Genomic DNA, 16,504 nt, shown 5'->3' on the forward strand with positions numbered 1-16,504 from the left:
CTGACAGTGTTTACCTGATGGGGGGGCGCCAAAGCTTAAACAACGCCGTCGGTCAGGACGTCGTTATTATCTGTAACCGCTGGGCGAGAGCAGTGCAGGGTGGCGGCCTTTAGCTAGCCAGTGGAGCACGCTCACGTGCACTAACATGCACTAAAAGGCCCGGCACAGAGAAACTCGGATTAGAGCACACACACACACACACACACACACACACACACCGAGGAAGGGCGACTTCATTCTCTGCTCAGCTAGACATTACTCCACTATATCTTTACATAGGTAATAGTTGTTTGATGCTATATTAATGCTCCGATTACCACATAGACAACATTTACCAGCTTTCCTATCATTTAAAGGGTTTATATTACTATTCCGATTGGTTTCATGATGAGAATTAAGGCATCGGCATTGTACATTTGGAGTTGTGTATATGATATTTTGCATAAATGAACAGTTATGCATATTCCGCTCTGTTTGATTGTATTAAGGTTCTGGTAACCGAATAGCAGATTCTCTAACTGCAACATATTTGACTTTAAATTATGAGTTTAGTAATAATCTCAAAAAGTGTGTGTGTGACACCTCCAAAGGACTGCAGTGGCCACAAATATTCTTACTGCAGGATGTTTCAGACACTTCCCGCACTTTACTGCTCGTAAAAAACGTTTCCGGTGCAGCTTCGTTTACGCCAACGCTTCCTGTGGGCGGGGCACCGAGAGGGCCGGCGGTGAAGCTGCAGTTCATTTGAGGTTTCGTTTGACTTGCGCGCTCCAGTGACGGGCCTGCGCCGTGGCTGCAACATCTGCGCTGAGACAGGAAAACACCCCGAGCTGCAGAGAGAAGGACGAGGAAGCTGAGAGAGCGCTGATGCTGTAACTGGATTGGAGTGTTTGAATTTTCAAAATCATTCTTCTTCCTCGTGTCGTGGTTGTCGAGCGTTGGGTGTAAGTGGCAGCTGTCACAACAATCACGTCTCCCTCAAGCACTTTGAATGTGATGAGACACGAGAGCCTCGACTCTAACTTCATGTTTGATGCACTCACTTTGAGCTGATGGGGCACTTTCACAGAGATGCTACAATATGATACATGATTTCATTTTTTAAAATCTATATATACAATATATATATATATATATATATATATATATACAAAATATCTATATATTTAGTTTATATACATATATATATTATTTTTCAAATATATATATATATATACTAAAAAATATATATATACTGAAAATAAAAAATAGATATGTACTATATATATATATATATATATATATTTTTTAGTAAGTACTGTATATATTTGTTTGTATATATGTATATATACAAAATATATACATATGTTTAGTTTATATATACATATATATATTATTTTTGCAATATATATATACTAATATATATATATATACTATAATAGATAAATATATATATACTGAAAATAAAAAATACATATGTACTATATATATATATATACATTTATTTTAGTATATATATATATATACTATAATAGATAAATATATATATACTGAAAATAAAAATACATATGTACTATATATATATACATTTATTTTAGTATATATATATATATATACTATAATAGATAAATATATATATACTGAAAATAAAAAATACATATGTACTATATATATATACATTTATTTTAGTATATATATATATATATCATTTTTTTTGTTTTGTTTTGTTTTTGTTTTTCAATATATATTCTGCATCACATCACAAGTGCAGTCTATTACAACACTGGTCCAAAGTGATTTAACACATCTGTATTAAGAGTTTGATCAACACAGAAGTCTTCCAGAAGACATATTGTACCTTTATGATAATAGTTTAACGGCAGAAACATAGATAAATATACAATTTCTTCCTCTGTGTGTCATTTCTTTTAAACTATTATATATGAACAATCTATCTTACATTAATATAAATTGTAATCTTAGTATTTTAATATTACTACTATTTTGTTAATTTATTATGTTAATTTCTGAAATAATTATTTCCCATGATAGCTGTGTTAGTGTTTATGTGTAGTAATAAAATCAGGGGAATTATGAAGCAAACTGTTCCTATCTTATATAGATAAGAGTTTTAATATGGTTTTGCTACTTCTACCATTTTGTCTGGCGGTAATTTGACACCAGTAAACAAAGTAATCGTTACCCCCTCTAAACCAATCCTGGCTCAGTTAAAATCCACCGATAACCAATCAGATTGCAGAGCCGTTTGAAATGAACGCTGAACGAGCCAATCAGCAGCCTTCGCGCCTTCCTGGTCACTGGTGGGTTTTGCCCAGAGAGGGAGGGAGAACGAGCGCTACGTCAAACGATATCACCGTCCGTTTTTAGAATATAAATCTTAATTTATTATTTCCTCGTCTTGTCAAGGAATATTTTATCAGTTTTACTCACTGGAATTACTCCCGTAATACTAAGGTAAGTACGCCTCACCAATGCATAGGCTTGTGATGAAAAAGGGCAAATCGCTGTACGTTTCTCTTTGTTGGGCAATTTGGTTTTAGCAGTTAACGGAGACTAGGCGCCGACTAGTTCCTGGAATCTTAACTTGTTTCCACTGGTCAAAATAAAAAGGCTGGAGCGACTGTTGGATTGTGTGTAAGCAGCCAGTCCTTTTTCTTCATGGCTCAGAGTTATATTAGAGAGGTTTGATAATTGTGGCCAGATGCTCGGTGACTTTAACTATAACGTTACCGTTATGGACCCGAGCGTCTCTAGATTAGTGACGTGATGGCCAGAAATTAGACGGTGCCTGTCCACTCAAAGACCATACAAGTAAATAGTAACGACAATGCTAACGGTTGCCCAGTCGGTTTTTAGATGCACATTAACGTTCGTGTTTTTAACACTTTCGCTTGGATACCATCACTGAATTAAGTGTTGGAATTTATCCACACGTGTGCTCACGGTTTATTTCTGTGACGTTTGTTGACTTCGCCAACAGCGTTTGAATGCATGACGTTTTCCCTCCTTCGTTTGTGTCGCGTGCTGCTTCACGAGGGCTATCTTTGAGTTTACCGAGCTAGTGGGACGCACTTCTTTAAAGCAACAGGTCCGCTACATTAGAACTGAGTTGTGGTATAAAATATATCATTAACTACTGTCAGACTCATCTCGCATTTGTATTAAGCAGCAAAACATAGAATTACTTTATGACTGCACTGTAAAGAAAGGCAGAATACGTTAGAGTCAATTAACAAAAGTGCTTCAAATTATTCGTAATTACCGTAACTTAACTTGATGCCAAATGATAACACACTGAAAGTTGCGCAAGAGACTAATGATATAAATCCAAACGAACGTGACGTGTTTGACGTATTTTCCATTGAACTGTAAATGTTACTTGGTGTTACTACATTGTGATAGATGGTTCACATTAGATAGTCTTATAATGTATCCTCACAATACAAGAACATACTGTAAAATAGTGGTCGTTGCTCTCGCGACCTAACAGTAACGTAACAGTAACCTGACTTCTGGTGGCGCTTTAACGTGGACAGTTACGTTAAAGTTTGTGTTGCATGGGTTTAATCAGTGTTGTTGTTTGGTTCACCAAAGGAAAGCACTCAGATGTATCCCACCGCTATGAAAGGTACATAATACGGCACTGCAATGTTAACAGTTTTACAGCACGTTATCGTCTCAATGGTCGGTGTTTACAACTTAACTTGAACGTTGCATGTCAAAGGGACTGCATACCAGGTGCAGCTAAACAGCAGTTTTCTGCACAGGGGGGGACTTATGTGAAAACTCCACCTACGGGACAGCCCGTATCTCTTCATCAGCCCGGCATCACATCTGATGGGGGAACTCATCGGTCCCGCCCTGACTCTCACATCCCATGTGGAACTCTGCTGGCAAGCCAGGAGAGCAGCGCGGGGACGAGCTTCGGGTGTGTCATATTGAGGTGGTTTCTCACTCGCGTGGTGTGGATCTTTATGACCCTCTCTACCTATTTGTTGTAATCCTGACGAGCCGATTACTTGAAGGACTGCTGGAGTTGTTTTGTGTTTATAAAGGCATACAAGAGATAAGGTACACATCGGGTTTGATTGAGTGGTTTTGTTTAATTGTCAATTTTAACATGAAGGAGTTTGATATACATGCTTAATTTCACCCGAGGTGGACGATTTAGGGTAAAAAAAAAGCACAACCTAAACAACTAATCCTAACCTCAAAGCAGTTTCTATATGCTACCTGCCATTTCCTGAAGCATGGCGCTGTGTTAACTTCTGGACTTTGAATTATTAATGCTGCTGACAGGAGGCTGTCATTAGGGTATGTGGCTACAATGGTCACCAGTAGAGAGCTGGAGGTAAAGATCTACATTTGCTTTGCTGAAACCAAAGCGCGCTGTGCTAATAACTAAGTCAGTGTTTCTCCACTTCCAGTAACTTACTTTTCTTGTTACGGTGCTACTAATCAAACATGTTGTACATTGTTGTAATGCTTCCCCTGTGTTCTCATGCTGGCAGTGGCAAGGTGACGCATTGGGAAAGTGATTTAGACTAGCAGAAACATGGGTATGTTTCCATTTATCTCAGTTAATAGACCTTTTTTGAATGAGCTGTGTGTAACACAAGCATGCTCGCGCATGGTTTGCCTTTACACTTTCTTATTTTTCATGTGGCAATCATTCAGATGTCGCTTTCTGCAGCATGGAAGAAAATTGTATTTGTCCACTCTGTGGGTGTAAAACTGATCCACCGTTCTAACCATTTTAGATTGTACGGTTGTCCTCAAACTGTCTGCTATATTTAGCAAACTTAACAGCCACAGCTCAGGTTCCTGTCTAGAATGCCTTGCTTGGTTGGCTGTGACTTGAATGGCACGACTCTGTCAGACAGACAGCTTTGGGTAAACCTAGCAGGGACGGACCTGTCAGCAGTTCTGCCGCAGTGTGGCGGTTTTCTGGTCACTAATGTTCCATAATGCTGACCTTGCCTGGCCTACCTCATTGTGTCCAGTGGTGCACACTACAGTCGGTGTTTGCCATTCTAAAGTGTAGGCTAATGTAAGTAGCCCTTTTGTGGTAAATTGTCCCTCTACCCCTCCATATGAGAGGGTTGAATTTTCTGAACAATGCTGAAGCAGACACAGCGGAAGAACCTTTTATCACAGTCTGATAGCAGGGCAGTTGGCAGACAAAAGTTAAGTATAACCTGTGGGGTTTTTTTCTTAGTGAAAGGATGACTTCACCCTGCTGCATGCGTCACCATGCATCTGCCAAATTAGTTTCACACATTGGCAAACCGTTAAATCGGAAACGAAGATTGGTTTGATTTTCTTTCCTGTGAGGTTCAGGGATTCCCCTAGGGGTGTCAGTATGGACTGTGGAGAGAGTGCCCGTACTTTTTAATGTTGTCCTCCGAGGGTTAAACATATTTCAACATGAATTATTTTGAAGAGTAGTCTAAATGCCTGGGGGAGGGGCCAGAAGAAGCCCGCTCATCTCAGCATGTTGTAGTAACGGGTTGCTTGAATGTCTCATCGGCTTCAGTTCCTCAGCTCTGGAGCGTCTTCAGGCTCAAAGCCAGCTCTTCTGTGGTTGCTCTAACCCTTTAGTGTGTCTTTTTGAATAACATCTGCTCTGTACAATCGCACGATAAATTGCACAATTGCTGTTTTTCTAAGACTATTTCAGTTTGTGTTCGTTGGCTACATTGCTTCATTAATTACGGAAACTGTATTGTCCAGCCGTAGTTACACTGTGAATGCAGTGGACGGACAGAAAGCAGTATGTCAAATATGTAACTGCCAAGGCAGAGTGAGTGACAATGAGCCCATTGAGATTTAGAGATGCCACTCGCTGTAGTTGTCATTGTAGAAGTTTGAGCTCATGCTGTGCTTCGCTGGACTGTATGGAAACAGAAAAGGGTTCAATAACAATGCCTGCCATTGTATCATAGTATCCTTCTCTCAATAAATAGTAGAACATTCTTCTTCATGTGATGCAAAATGTACCTTGCTTCTCTACTTTTGTTTTTTACTGTCAAAAAAATCCAAAAGTCAGCCGACACAGTTCTGATGAAAGACTAAATACTATTATCTTTTATCTCCTTTCCTTTTGTGCTTCCCTTCCCACCTGTTCTTGTCTCTGTGTGCTGTATTTGACTCTCTGTCTCTTTCTTCCCTCCTCACTGTACTATATCTCTCGTCTCTCACTTATTCTCAGGTCGATGAAGATGCCTGCTGTAAGGCATCAGAGAGGAGACATGGTCATGGGCCGCTGGCCTGGCAGCAGCCTGTATTATGAGGTCAAGGTGCTGGGCTTCGATGCCAAAAGTAGTCTTTACACCGTCATCTACAAGGACGGTACTGAGCTGGAGCTCAGGGAGCAAGACATCAAGGTAAACTGAACATGTAACATGCTTTTGTTTAAATCTTTGCATTAAGATAAAAGCGGTTCTTAGTCACGGTGCATCTTCTAGAACCAAAACGTTTTACCCCAAATTAAATTAACAGAGTACTGCTCTGTCTTTCAATGTTTTGCCATATTCCTACTTATTGTTGACAGTTCTTTACGTTAAAATGAGACTTTTTTTTAACCGTCTGCTCTCGGTTCAAATTTGTAATGTAATCAGTGTACTACTTTTCTACTCTGGACTGCAGCGCCAACATTCAGGAAGGTTTTTCACGGACTGTCGCCATCGGGCGCTCACACAGCGGCATGATGGCTCCTCCGAAGTGAAGCCAAAACATCTCTATCGGCCTGATGGCTGCTTGTTAGTGTAGGAAGCGCTTGATTTGATATGCAGCTGAGTTTTCCATGAGCGAAGCTCGCATGCTAAACGTCAATATCACAGTCTATCATGGTCGTTAAATTGCGGGAAGCCCAAATCGTGACCGCAATTGATATCTGATAAATTGATATCTGAATACCATTATATTGCACAAGCCTTGCCGACAACCTCTTTTCGACCCTGCTGTGTGCAGCTATTATATTATACACAAGATGAGACCAGCTTTTCTGTCTCTCCTATAGAACAAGGCACACTCGTTATTATTGGTTGTAATCCCGCCTTTTGCTCTCAATTGCTGTTTTTCCTTCAGAATGCTTCAGATTTCCTGATCCGCTCTCGCTCCCACTCTCGATCTCCGGGCCGTCGCCGCAGCCGCTCCCGCTCCCGCTCCCGCTCTCGCTCCCCAGCAAGGACCACGCGGCGCTCGCCCTCCCGCAAGGTGGCGGCTGTCGCTGCTGCAGCTCTAACGGATGGCCCGCCATCCTCCCGCAGGGATACGAGGCTGAAGGATTCACTGGAAGTCAGGCTGAGTCCACTGGTAAGTGCCACAGTGGCCTTCTCATCCTCTTGTCTCAGCACTGGTGATGTTGGAGAGTCTGCTGTACAGGAAGAGATTCATCAAATGATATCAGAAAGAGTAAATACTGTGCCATATATAGTGTTACTGTTCATCTCTGCCACCTACATGTCATTGTATGCAGATGTAGTGTCAATTCACTTTATCTTGTGCTATAGAGTAACATTTCCTAGTGGACTGTCCCGGGGTGCGTGCGCTCGCTCGCGCGGACGTAAAACTATCGATGTTGCACACATCTTCAAACGTGAATGTTTTTTGTCATATTGGGCTGGATAAATAAAATGGTCTTGGCTGAAGTTAAAGTTGTGCCATCAGTTGATTTCCAAAAGGAACATTGTTATCTGGCAAGATGATCATGAAATGTCCTAAATCATCATTACATGTTGTGGGGTTTCTGTCTCTCTGCCATCCTGGATTTTGACCCGAACCCGTCACATTCCCTCTGCCTGTTCCTCACGTTGCTTTCTCCCCCCCCCCCCCCCTTGTCTCTCTTCATCTCCATCAATCTGCCTCCATTGTTTGACGGGCAGAAACAGACAAAGGCAGCTGAGAACAATGAGCAGGAAAAGAAAGAGGAGAATAACACAGTAAATGAGGTGAGTTTTATTATTATTTTGTAATTAAAAACATGTTGAAAAAGGTCAAGAAATAAATCTGTGGTGGACAGGCACATTGCCCCGTACACAAATGAACATTTGTGAAAGGCCTTTGAGGCAAGTTGGAGCTAATGGAATGTCATTGTGCGTGCGTGCGTGCGTGCGTGCGTGCGTGCGTGTGTGTGTTCCAACTGAGGGAGGCTCCCCTCACAAGATCGTGCTTCATTTAGCCGGTCACATGACGTACCAACATGTGCAACTTCTTTACAGTCCCTGCCTTTTAGGGTCCTACGTGTAGAGCGGTAGACATCTGTGATTCTAAAATGAGTTGATGTATAAATATAAACTACATTACATTAATGTAGTTTTGTCCCATTTTGCTAGCTTTGTTGTTTTAGTTTTTGCCTAAATGAGATCCCTGAGACCAGCTAGCCTCTAAAGTCATTGTAGGTCTGTATGGTTATGAGACCTAAGCTTGAATCCTAGATAGGTACACCCTCTGTTCGACGTGGTTTGAGAGCTCAGTCATAGCTCTGTGAACATATCGTTTAGTGAACAGAGAAAGTAAAGCTGTACTTCGTGAACGACAAAGTTAAATGAAGAGAAGGGTGTTTCAGAAACTCGAATGAATCCCCAAGAGCTGTAAATGAATTATGTTGGGATCTTTACATCTTTTTAAATTTGAATCTTTGGTGTATGATTTGATTTAAAATGGGAAAGCCATTTATATAAACCATTTCTTCTCAGTGTTTTCATTTGTATATGAAGAGATATTTAGCCTGAAGGCTAACCTACAGTGCAAATGTTATAAATGACGGCTATCTTAACTATTTGACACCAAAACAAATCTGCCTTCTCTCTGCTGCATTTGTCATTGTTTCAGTCATCCAATGATGTAGAAGACCAATTCACCCTTCATTAAGCCCCCCCCCCCCCCTTCTAAAATGTAAACAGCCAGCCTTTACGTCTTTATTTGTTTATAGGAGCTTTACCTGATGAAGGTCTGACGATCAAAACCTCGTCAATCAACTGGTGTCACTGAGACGTTATGCTGCGCAAGAGCTTTGTTGTAATTGGGAGCCCACGTCTTGTACAACTTTTGAATTTGATTTGTATGATTTTAATAATCCAAAAACCTTTCTTCAGAAATCTGAGGCTACGGTAGAGGCGGAGCCTGGTAAGAGCCAAGGCCGTTACAATCTGCGCCGCAGGAAGATCACTGGAGATGCCAAACCAGTCGAGGCCAAACCAGAGCAGCTGGAGGAGGAGGATGCCAATCTGGCTGCAGCTCCCGCTGCCTCCCCCACCACCCCTCTGGACTTTGGAGGCAAGATAGGTAGGTTATAGGATGGATAAGATCTGCAGCAACTAGCCAGGGGACGATCATCAAAGACTCCCACAGTTTCATTTAGGGCCCGGTGCTTTCAAAGGCACACAATTGTATTTATTCACACTTCAGGTCATTTATGTATTTCCGTTGTTCGAGGCTGTGTTTTGAGTTAGTGTTGGAGCCTCCTGACAGTGTCAACAATACCAACTCATATTTTTGATAAATGCAGGACAGTTTCATCGTACTATACTATAATATAATATATATATATATATTAGATAGATTCCAATTTATGTAAAATACATTATCAAAGAAATTCAACCTTGTTTGTTTTTTGTTTTTTGAGATCATTTATGGCATTGAACTGTGTTATACTGCACAAAATATTTTTACCAGCCGGGACTTTAATGCAATAAAAATCAAGGCCACAGAGAAACGCCCTGAAACTGCTTGGGGGTTCAGAGGGTTTCGTGACAAGCCTCTCCTGAGTTTCTATTATATTTGATTTAACTGTTTAACTCTCAGCATTAATTGGTCAAAGTTCTTGTTGATGGTTAACGGTGAAACAGTTAATTATTAACATCCCTCTTGAATGAATCATGTCTTTCCCTGCGGGACAATAAAGCTTATCTTATGCAACATAAACCTTTGGTGTTAACTGATTCACTCAATGCATTGCTTTGTGTAATACACTAGACTGTGGTGTCATTGTGAAATGAACCTCATCAATCCGTCTTTTCCTTTCTCCAGGAGCATACTTCTGGCTGCTCTTCCTGCCGGCCTGGGTTCTCTTCCTGGTACTCCAGGTCAACCAGGAGGACCCCAGTCTGACCAGCTTCCCCCCCCCCTCTGCCCCCCCTCGAAGCCTTCTGGGATACTCAGGCATTTGGCTTTGTGATCCTCTGGATTTTACTCCAGGTCCTGCTCTACGTACTGCCTGTTGGGAAGGTGAGTGAGAAGAGCCGAGAACTGAACACATAAAGAAAAATGCACGCATGAGTTAATGAAGAGAAATAAAGTCTGAGTCGATGCACATGGATGCAGTGTTTCCCCTAGTCACCATCAGTACCGTGTTTCACTGAAGCCAGTACACATGGTGGAGGTGGTAGCTGCCTTTGCTCTTTATTATTCATTTCGTTGTATGTTTTTTACAATGACAATAAACATCTTTATCCTTAACTGGTACAGGGAATACGCACGTGAACCAGCGCATGACTTTGAGTTTGTTATCTCTGGCAGGAGGCAGAAACTAGATTAATGGTCAGGAGTAACAGTTAATTAGATTCTCCACAGGAACAAGGAAGCTGTTCTTCCACCTCCTGATATCTTACTAATTACCTAAACGATAAACATTACATTTTTTGTTTGGTATGTGTTTCTTAGATCAAAAGCAGGTGCATCAGTTAATCCAAATGTCTTTTGTTCCTCTCTAGCTGAGCGAGGGCATGCCACTTCGGTCTGGGGAGAGGCTGAAGTACAGAACCAATGGTGAGGCTGTGAAGTGAGCGTTGTCTCATTCAACTAGCATTCACCAATACTGACTGTTAAGTTGAGGCGCTGGCTCATCTGTTAACTGACCGGCTTAGAGCATAAAGAGACAATGCTTCTGCTATCATTCAACTTTCTTTTTAGTTTTAATCATCGTTTCTTTTGTCTTCCACATCGATCTTTCTTCCATCCCATCTGTATCTAAAGCTCTGTGTCCCTCCAGGTTTCTTCGCCATCACGGTGAGCTCTCTAGTTGCAGTAGCAGCAGTGCACCAGGGCGTCGACCTCACCTACATCCACAGCCACTTCCTGCAGCTGACTGTGGCCTCCTTCCTCATCTCCGTCCTGCTCAGCGTCTACCTGTATGTCCGCTCTCGGTACGCTGCCACGGAGCAGCTGGCACTGGGGGGAAGCTCTGGTAAGGGTTACCTTCTCACTGCTCAGACACATTTTGTTGTGCCTCCTGATGTCTGATTTCTTGTCTCTTCTATTTCACCAGGCAATGTGGTCTATGACTTTTTCAAAGGACATGAGCTCAATCCACGCATCAAAGGATTTGACCTGAAATTCTTCTGCGAGATGCGCCCTGGTCTGATCGGCTGGGTGAGTTTTCATGGGACAGCAAAGCAAACATTTGTCTCAGTAATACATTTAGTGAGCACTTGAAGTAAGACGTTTATTATTGCAAGCTAAACAGGCCTTTTGTATTTCCATAGCCAAATACACTGAAAGTAGCAACAGTGTTATTTTAAACATGTACCTTTTATACCACAGCGAATTATAGAGTTAAAGTTCCACATCTGTTTCAATGGGGCCTGTCATTTTCTATACACATTGCACCCTCCGGTGGCCACATGTGGGATTTATTCTGAGCCTCAGACATATGGTATGAGCTTAATGAGCGCCTTGTGTTTGCTCGTGGCTATGAGGGGAATGCAGACCTTCAGTTCAGATTTTCTAGCAGCTCGTGAACATGGGTCTATCAGGCCTGTACTACATTGTTTCTGCAATATTTGAAACATGAAAAATTGGTAATGATTTGTGTGTCGTCCAGTGTTTGATCAACTTTGCGATGGCGCTGGCTGAGATGAAGCAGCAGAAACTGGATGCTCCATCCTACTCCATGATCCTTGTGAACCTCTTCCAGCTGCTCTACGTGGTGGACGGCCTCTGGAATGAGGTACGCTGTTCTCAAAAAGATCACTCTGAGGGAATTTGATAGAACATATTAATGAATAAAAAGACATGATCAGCGTATCAACTTCTGACCCATCTTACTTTCATGAAAACAATGAGTGACGATTGTGTCTGTCTGCTCCTCAGGAGGCCATCCTGACCACCATGGACTTGATGCACGATGGTTTTGGCTTCATGCTGGCGTTTGGTGATCTGGTGTGGGTTCCCTCTACTTACACCCTGCAGGCCTACTACCTGGTCAGCCACCCCAACCCCCTGAGCCTCCCCGCAGTCGCAGCCATAATCGCACTCAAACGTAAGTAGCAGAGCATCAAACTAGTCACTGGCCCTCTCTGCTCAACAGCTGCATTATTTCATTACATAACTGCATTTGTCTATAGTTCTTGTTACTTTATCTTGAGGTCAAGCTACTCAATGACAAATGTCACGGTTCATTTCATTAAAAACAGACTAATAGTTAAATCCCAAAGAGGTAAAGCTAATACATTTCTCCAGCCGTTAGAGCTGAGTCGGATGTTTAAGTTTTCTCTTCGTCTCTGTCTTTCAGTCGTTGGCTTCTACATCTTCAGGAAGTCCAACTCTGAGAAGAACGCCTTCAGGAGAAACCCATCAGACCCCAAACTGTCTCGTAAGTTCTGTTGTGGGATTAATGCTATGTCATGGTTGTGTAATGACCTAAACATTTCTTTATTGACCTTCAAGGGAAGATTACTGAGATGGACCAGCCATAGACTTCCTGATCTCTCTAGAGTTACAGTCAATAAATGAATGATTTTCCATATGTGTGGAGTACTTTGTGTCCAGATAACCACCTTTTCCCCTTTCATTTCTGTGGCCATGTCTGTATCGCTGTGGTAACCTTTGTGTCTGTCCTCTGCAGATCTGAAGACGATCCCCACAGCTACAGGAAAGAGTCTGCTGGTGTCCGGCTGGTGGGGTGTGGTCCGCCACCCCAACTACCTGGGAGACCTTCTGATGGCTCTGGCCTGGTCCCTACCCTGTGGTGAGTTGGCTTCACATTTGCAGTAAAATAAATCACTTGGACGCATGGACTCATAGTAACGAGACTGTATTTCATTTATACAACAGTACAGCAGTAATTAGCTCACCATACCTAGCTTGTTGTACTAAGACACTGAACGTATGTACGGTTAAAGAAAAAAAATGAGCATCCCAATTAATAAGGTGAATTATGGATGCACCTGGATAACCAAGTAAGCGGTTAGTTATGGTAACCGGACCTGTCCCCTCTGAGCCTCTTCACCAGCTCCACGCTCTCATCCAAATACGGTCACTTCTGGTTCAAAAACAAACATCCAGGATGAAGCTATGAGTGAGGTCCCAGAGCCCACATCCATATCTATCCAGTCTCTGCTAGTTACCTGTCAGTTGTATCTGTTTAACACATCAGGGTTCAAGCACTGAAGTGAAATTTCTGTTTATTATACAAATAACTTCCACCCCGTCTCACCAACACCTTCCAGTTGATTTCATGGATTTTCTTGAAAAGTGTCACGTAAAAACGTGACCTTGCAAAATCCTAAAGCTCTGTTCCAGAAGATGTTTGTGATGGAGTTTTGTATTCTAACATCACCAGTAGGGCTGCAACTAACAATTATTTTAATAATCGATTACATTACATTTGTTCGATGAATTGGATAAAAAAACTAAAAAGCATTAATTTCTAACCCTTTATTCAAAAACAGAACTGACAGTGCAAAGAATCTTCAGAAAGTGCACAAACAGGTTGCTCCTTGAACATCCCTGAGCTGTTAAAGTAATAATTAAAAAATAAATGGACGAATATCAGGAGTGGGGTTCAGCGGGGTACCCACGCCTCTCGGCGAAGGGTAGACACGCGCTGATCCACTCAGTGTGGCGCTCGTGCAGCCCCGGATATCTAAGGGCATCACAGACCTGTTGTTGCTCAATCTCGTGTGGCTGAACGCCACTCGTCCCTCTATGAAGCTGGACGCCGACCGCACGGGGCCGCGTAACTAGTTAGCATGCCGGAGTCTCGTTCGTTATCGGAATTAACCAGACAAATCGCTCCACCAACTAAGAACAGCCATGTACCACCACCCAGAGAATGGAGAAAGAGCATCAATCTGGCAATCCTTTCCGTGTCCGGGTCGGGTGAGGTTTCCCCCGGCCGTCCCTCTTAATCATGGCCCCAGTTCAGAGAAAAACCCACAAAATAGAACCGGAGTCCTATTCCATTATTCCTAGCTGCGGTATTCAGGCGACCGGGCCTGCTTTGAACACTCAAACATCTCCGCCACTTATTGAGTGGCGTAATAATTGCGCGACACAACGAATTGATAATGACATTCGTTGCCAACTCTTTTAATAATCGATTATCGATTCGTTGTTGCAGCCCTAGTCACCAGTGGCTTTGGTAAAGAAAAATCGATAAATAGCCAGTGACTAAACTACTACATTTGTAACAGGATCATAACGCTATGAACAGTTTACTTTGAATGACAGTCGGGTTAAAGTGTCCTGTCCTCTCTGCCATCCATCCCCCAGGCTTCAGCCACCTCCTGCCGTGGTACTACATGATCTACTTCATCATCCTGCTTGTGCACCGAGATGCCCGGGACATGAGCGAGTGCAGGAGGAAGTACGGCTCTGCGTGGGAAGAGTACTGCCGAACTGTCCGCTACCGGATCATTCCTCGCGTCTACTGAGGAGCCCGGTGCTGGACACTCCCGAGCTGAGGCCTCCTCTACCCAATATTAAGGCACCAAAAAATCTAACTTAAATTTCAATGGATAGTTGACTGAGTTTACTTTTTAAATCTTTGTTTTTTAATCCAAGAGCTTTTCAAATCTTCATTCTGGAATGAAGGAGCAGCAGTATTTTGAATGTTTTGAGGCAAGAGAAAATGGCACCATTGGTATCATGGACTATTTGAACAATTGCCTTTTTATTTTAATAGAAATTTAAAAAAAATATAGACTTGGAATAGTTTTCAACATTTGGGAGGAATGAAAATGCTTCTGCTAGGAAATAGGAATGTCTTGTTAGGATGTATATTTTTGTATATACACATTTGTTTTATACTTCAACAATATCTCACCATTTGCATAATTTTACTCTTTGCTCTCATATTCAAAATGTCACAATGTCAGCTTGGCTTTTATGAATCATTTTTGTAAGTACCTGCTAGAACATACTGGATGTGTATATTGTGAAGGCTGGGATTGAAAATGCTCCCTATTGAGAACTAGTCTGCACAGCGGACCTGGCTAATGAGTTACTAAAGTGTTATATAAATTAGCTTGCATCTTCTTTTGATAGACATCTAGTTTTAACTTGAGTGTAAATTGATTTGGGAGGTTTCTAGAAAAATGCACTAATGTGAAGAGACATATTCTTTTTATTTTTTTACATTATTAATCCCAAAGTGTGTTTGATTTGGTCTCTTGCTACCTCAGGTTCAGTCACTTTGCTGTGCGCACTGTCTCTTGGGAGTGAGTGTGTGTTTGTTTGTTCCAACAGTAGCGTTTGTACCCGTTATGAACAAGTAGCCGCCATCGCACGCGTCACACTTAACCCTAACCGTGCTGATGACTCTTTTATAGCGATGAAACCATCTGCATCACATTTCCTATTGTGAACTGGTTCTTTTCCCACCACTGCCACATGAATTTGGTTTGAACCTATTTCAGCTTTAACTCGAAGGTAATATGACAGACAATTTGAATGAAGTTAATACTGTGACGACATGGAAAGCTGTTGGCTGCATTAGCAACGATGAACCCAAAAAAGAAGTATTTGTCTGCCTGTGCAGCTGTAGCGGAGTACAAAAGTACCACTATATGAACTAGATTAGGTAGCATGTTTCTTATGCTGCGCTGACTGAATTCTTTGTAAATAGTTTTTTTTTGTTCTTGTTTTTAAATTGTTATTTTCCGTAAAGGAGATAACAGTAGTGCTAATAGCCATGTTTCTCATTCGATATTTAATACTGCTTTGTATTTGTTTGGGTTTTTGTTTTAAAGTTAAGTTTGAATTTTGACCACTGTAGTGATGTTTACACCTAGATCTGCCATGTCAGCACAATATATATATATATATATATATATATATATATATATATATATATATATATATATATCTCAATCTCAAATATGATGCTGGTGAACTTGTCTCCTTGGTGTGGCAGTCTGAGTGGAAAGCAATAAGTTGGATGTACAGTAAAAAGACAATGCATCACATCTGTGACAGTGGCTAGAAAAAGCTTTTCTATTCAAATGTTGCAGCTGAAAATAAAGATTTACAGTATTTGCTTTTTCTGCTTTTTTGTGTACTTTGTTCATTCGAAGGCTTGAAGACCGGATCAGAGGTGCAACAGTGCTGCTCCAGGAAGTTCATGTCATTCACTGATTAAAGTGGCCGTCTGAAGGAGGCCTACACCTCACTCGTCCTTTAACATTTTAGAGACAAACTTTAGACAACCTATGTTAAGCAAAGCTGAACGGCGTTATGCACCTGCATACTTCAGTGCCAACGTCTCTGATGGCAGACAGCG

The 16,504-nt window shown here is 41.6% G+C and overlaps 1 protein-coding gene across 1 annotated transcript; it reads left to right on the forward strand.

The window, feature by feature from the left end:
• The first annotated feature begins 3,960 nt into the window (after positions 1-3,960).
• Positions 3,961-16,262, forward strand: lbr (lamin B receptor). The gene is given in 15 exon segments (XM_079180597.1): positions 3,961-4,071; positions 6,212-6,386; positions 7,090-7,317; positions 7,887-7,952; positions 9,099-9,288; positions 10,033-10,121; positions 10,123-10,230; positions 10,716-10,770; positions 10,994-11,188; positions 11,270-11,373; positions 11,825-11,950; positions 12,094-12,262; positions 12,515-12,595; positions 12,848-12,970; positions 14,497-16,262. Coding segments are annotated over 14 exon segments (1,866 nt in total). The 5' UTR covers positions 3,961-4,071; positions 6,212-6,215; the 3' UTR covers positions 14,658-16,262.
• Positions 16,263-16,504: the final 242 nt, after the last annotated feature.

Source organism: Pholis gunnellus (genome assembly GCF_910591455.1).
Source record: "Pholis gunnellus genome assembly, chromosome: 19".
NCBI classification, from domain to species: domain Eukaryota; kingdom Metazoa; phylum Chordata; class Actinopteri; order Perciformes; family Pholidae; genus Pholis; species Pholis gunnellus.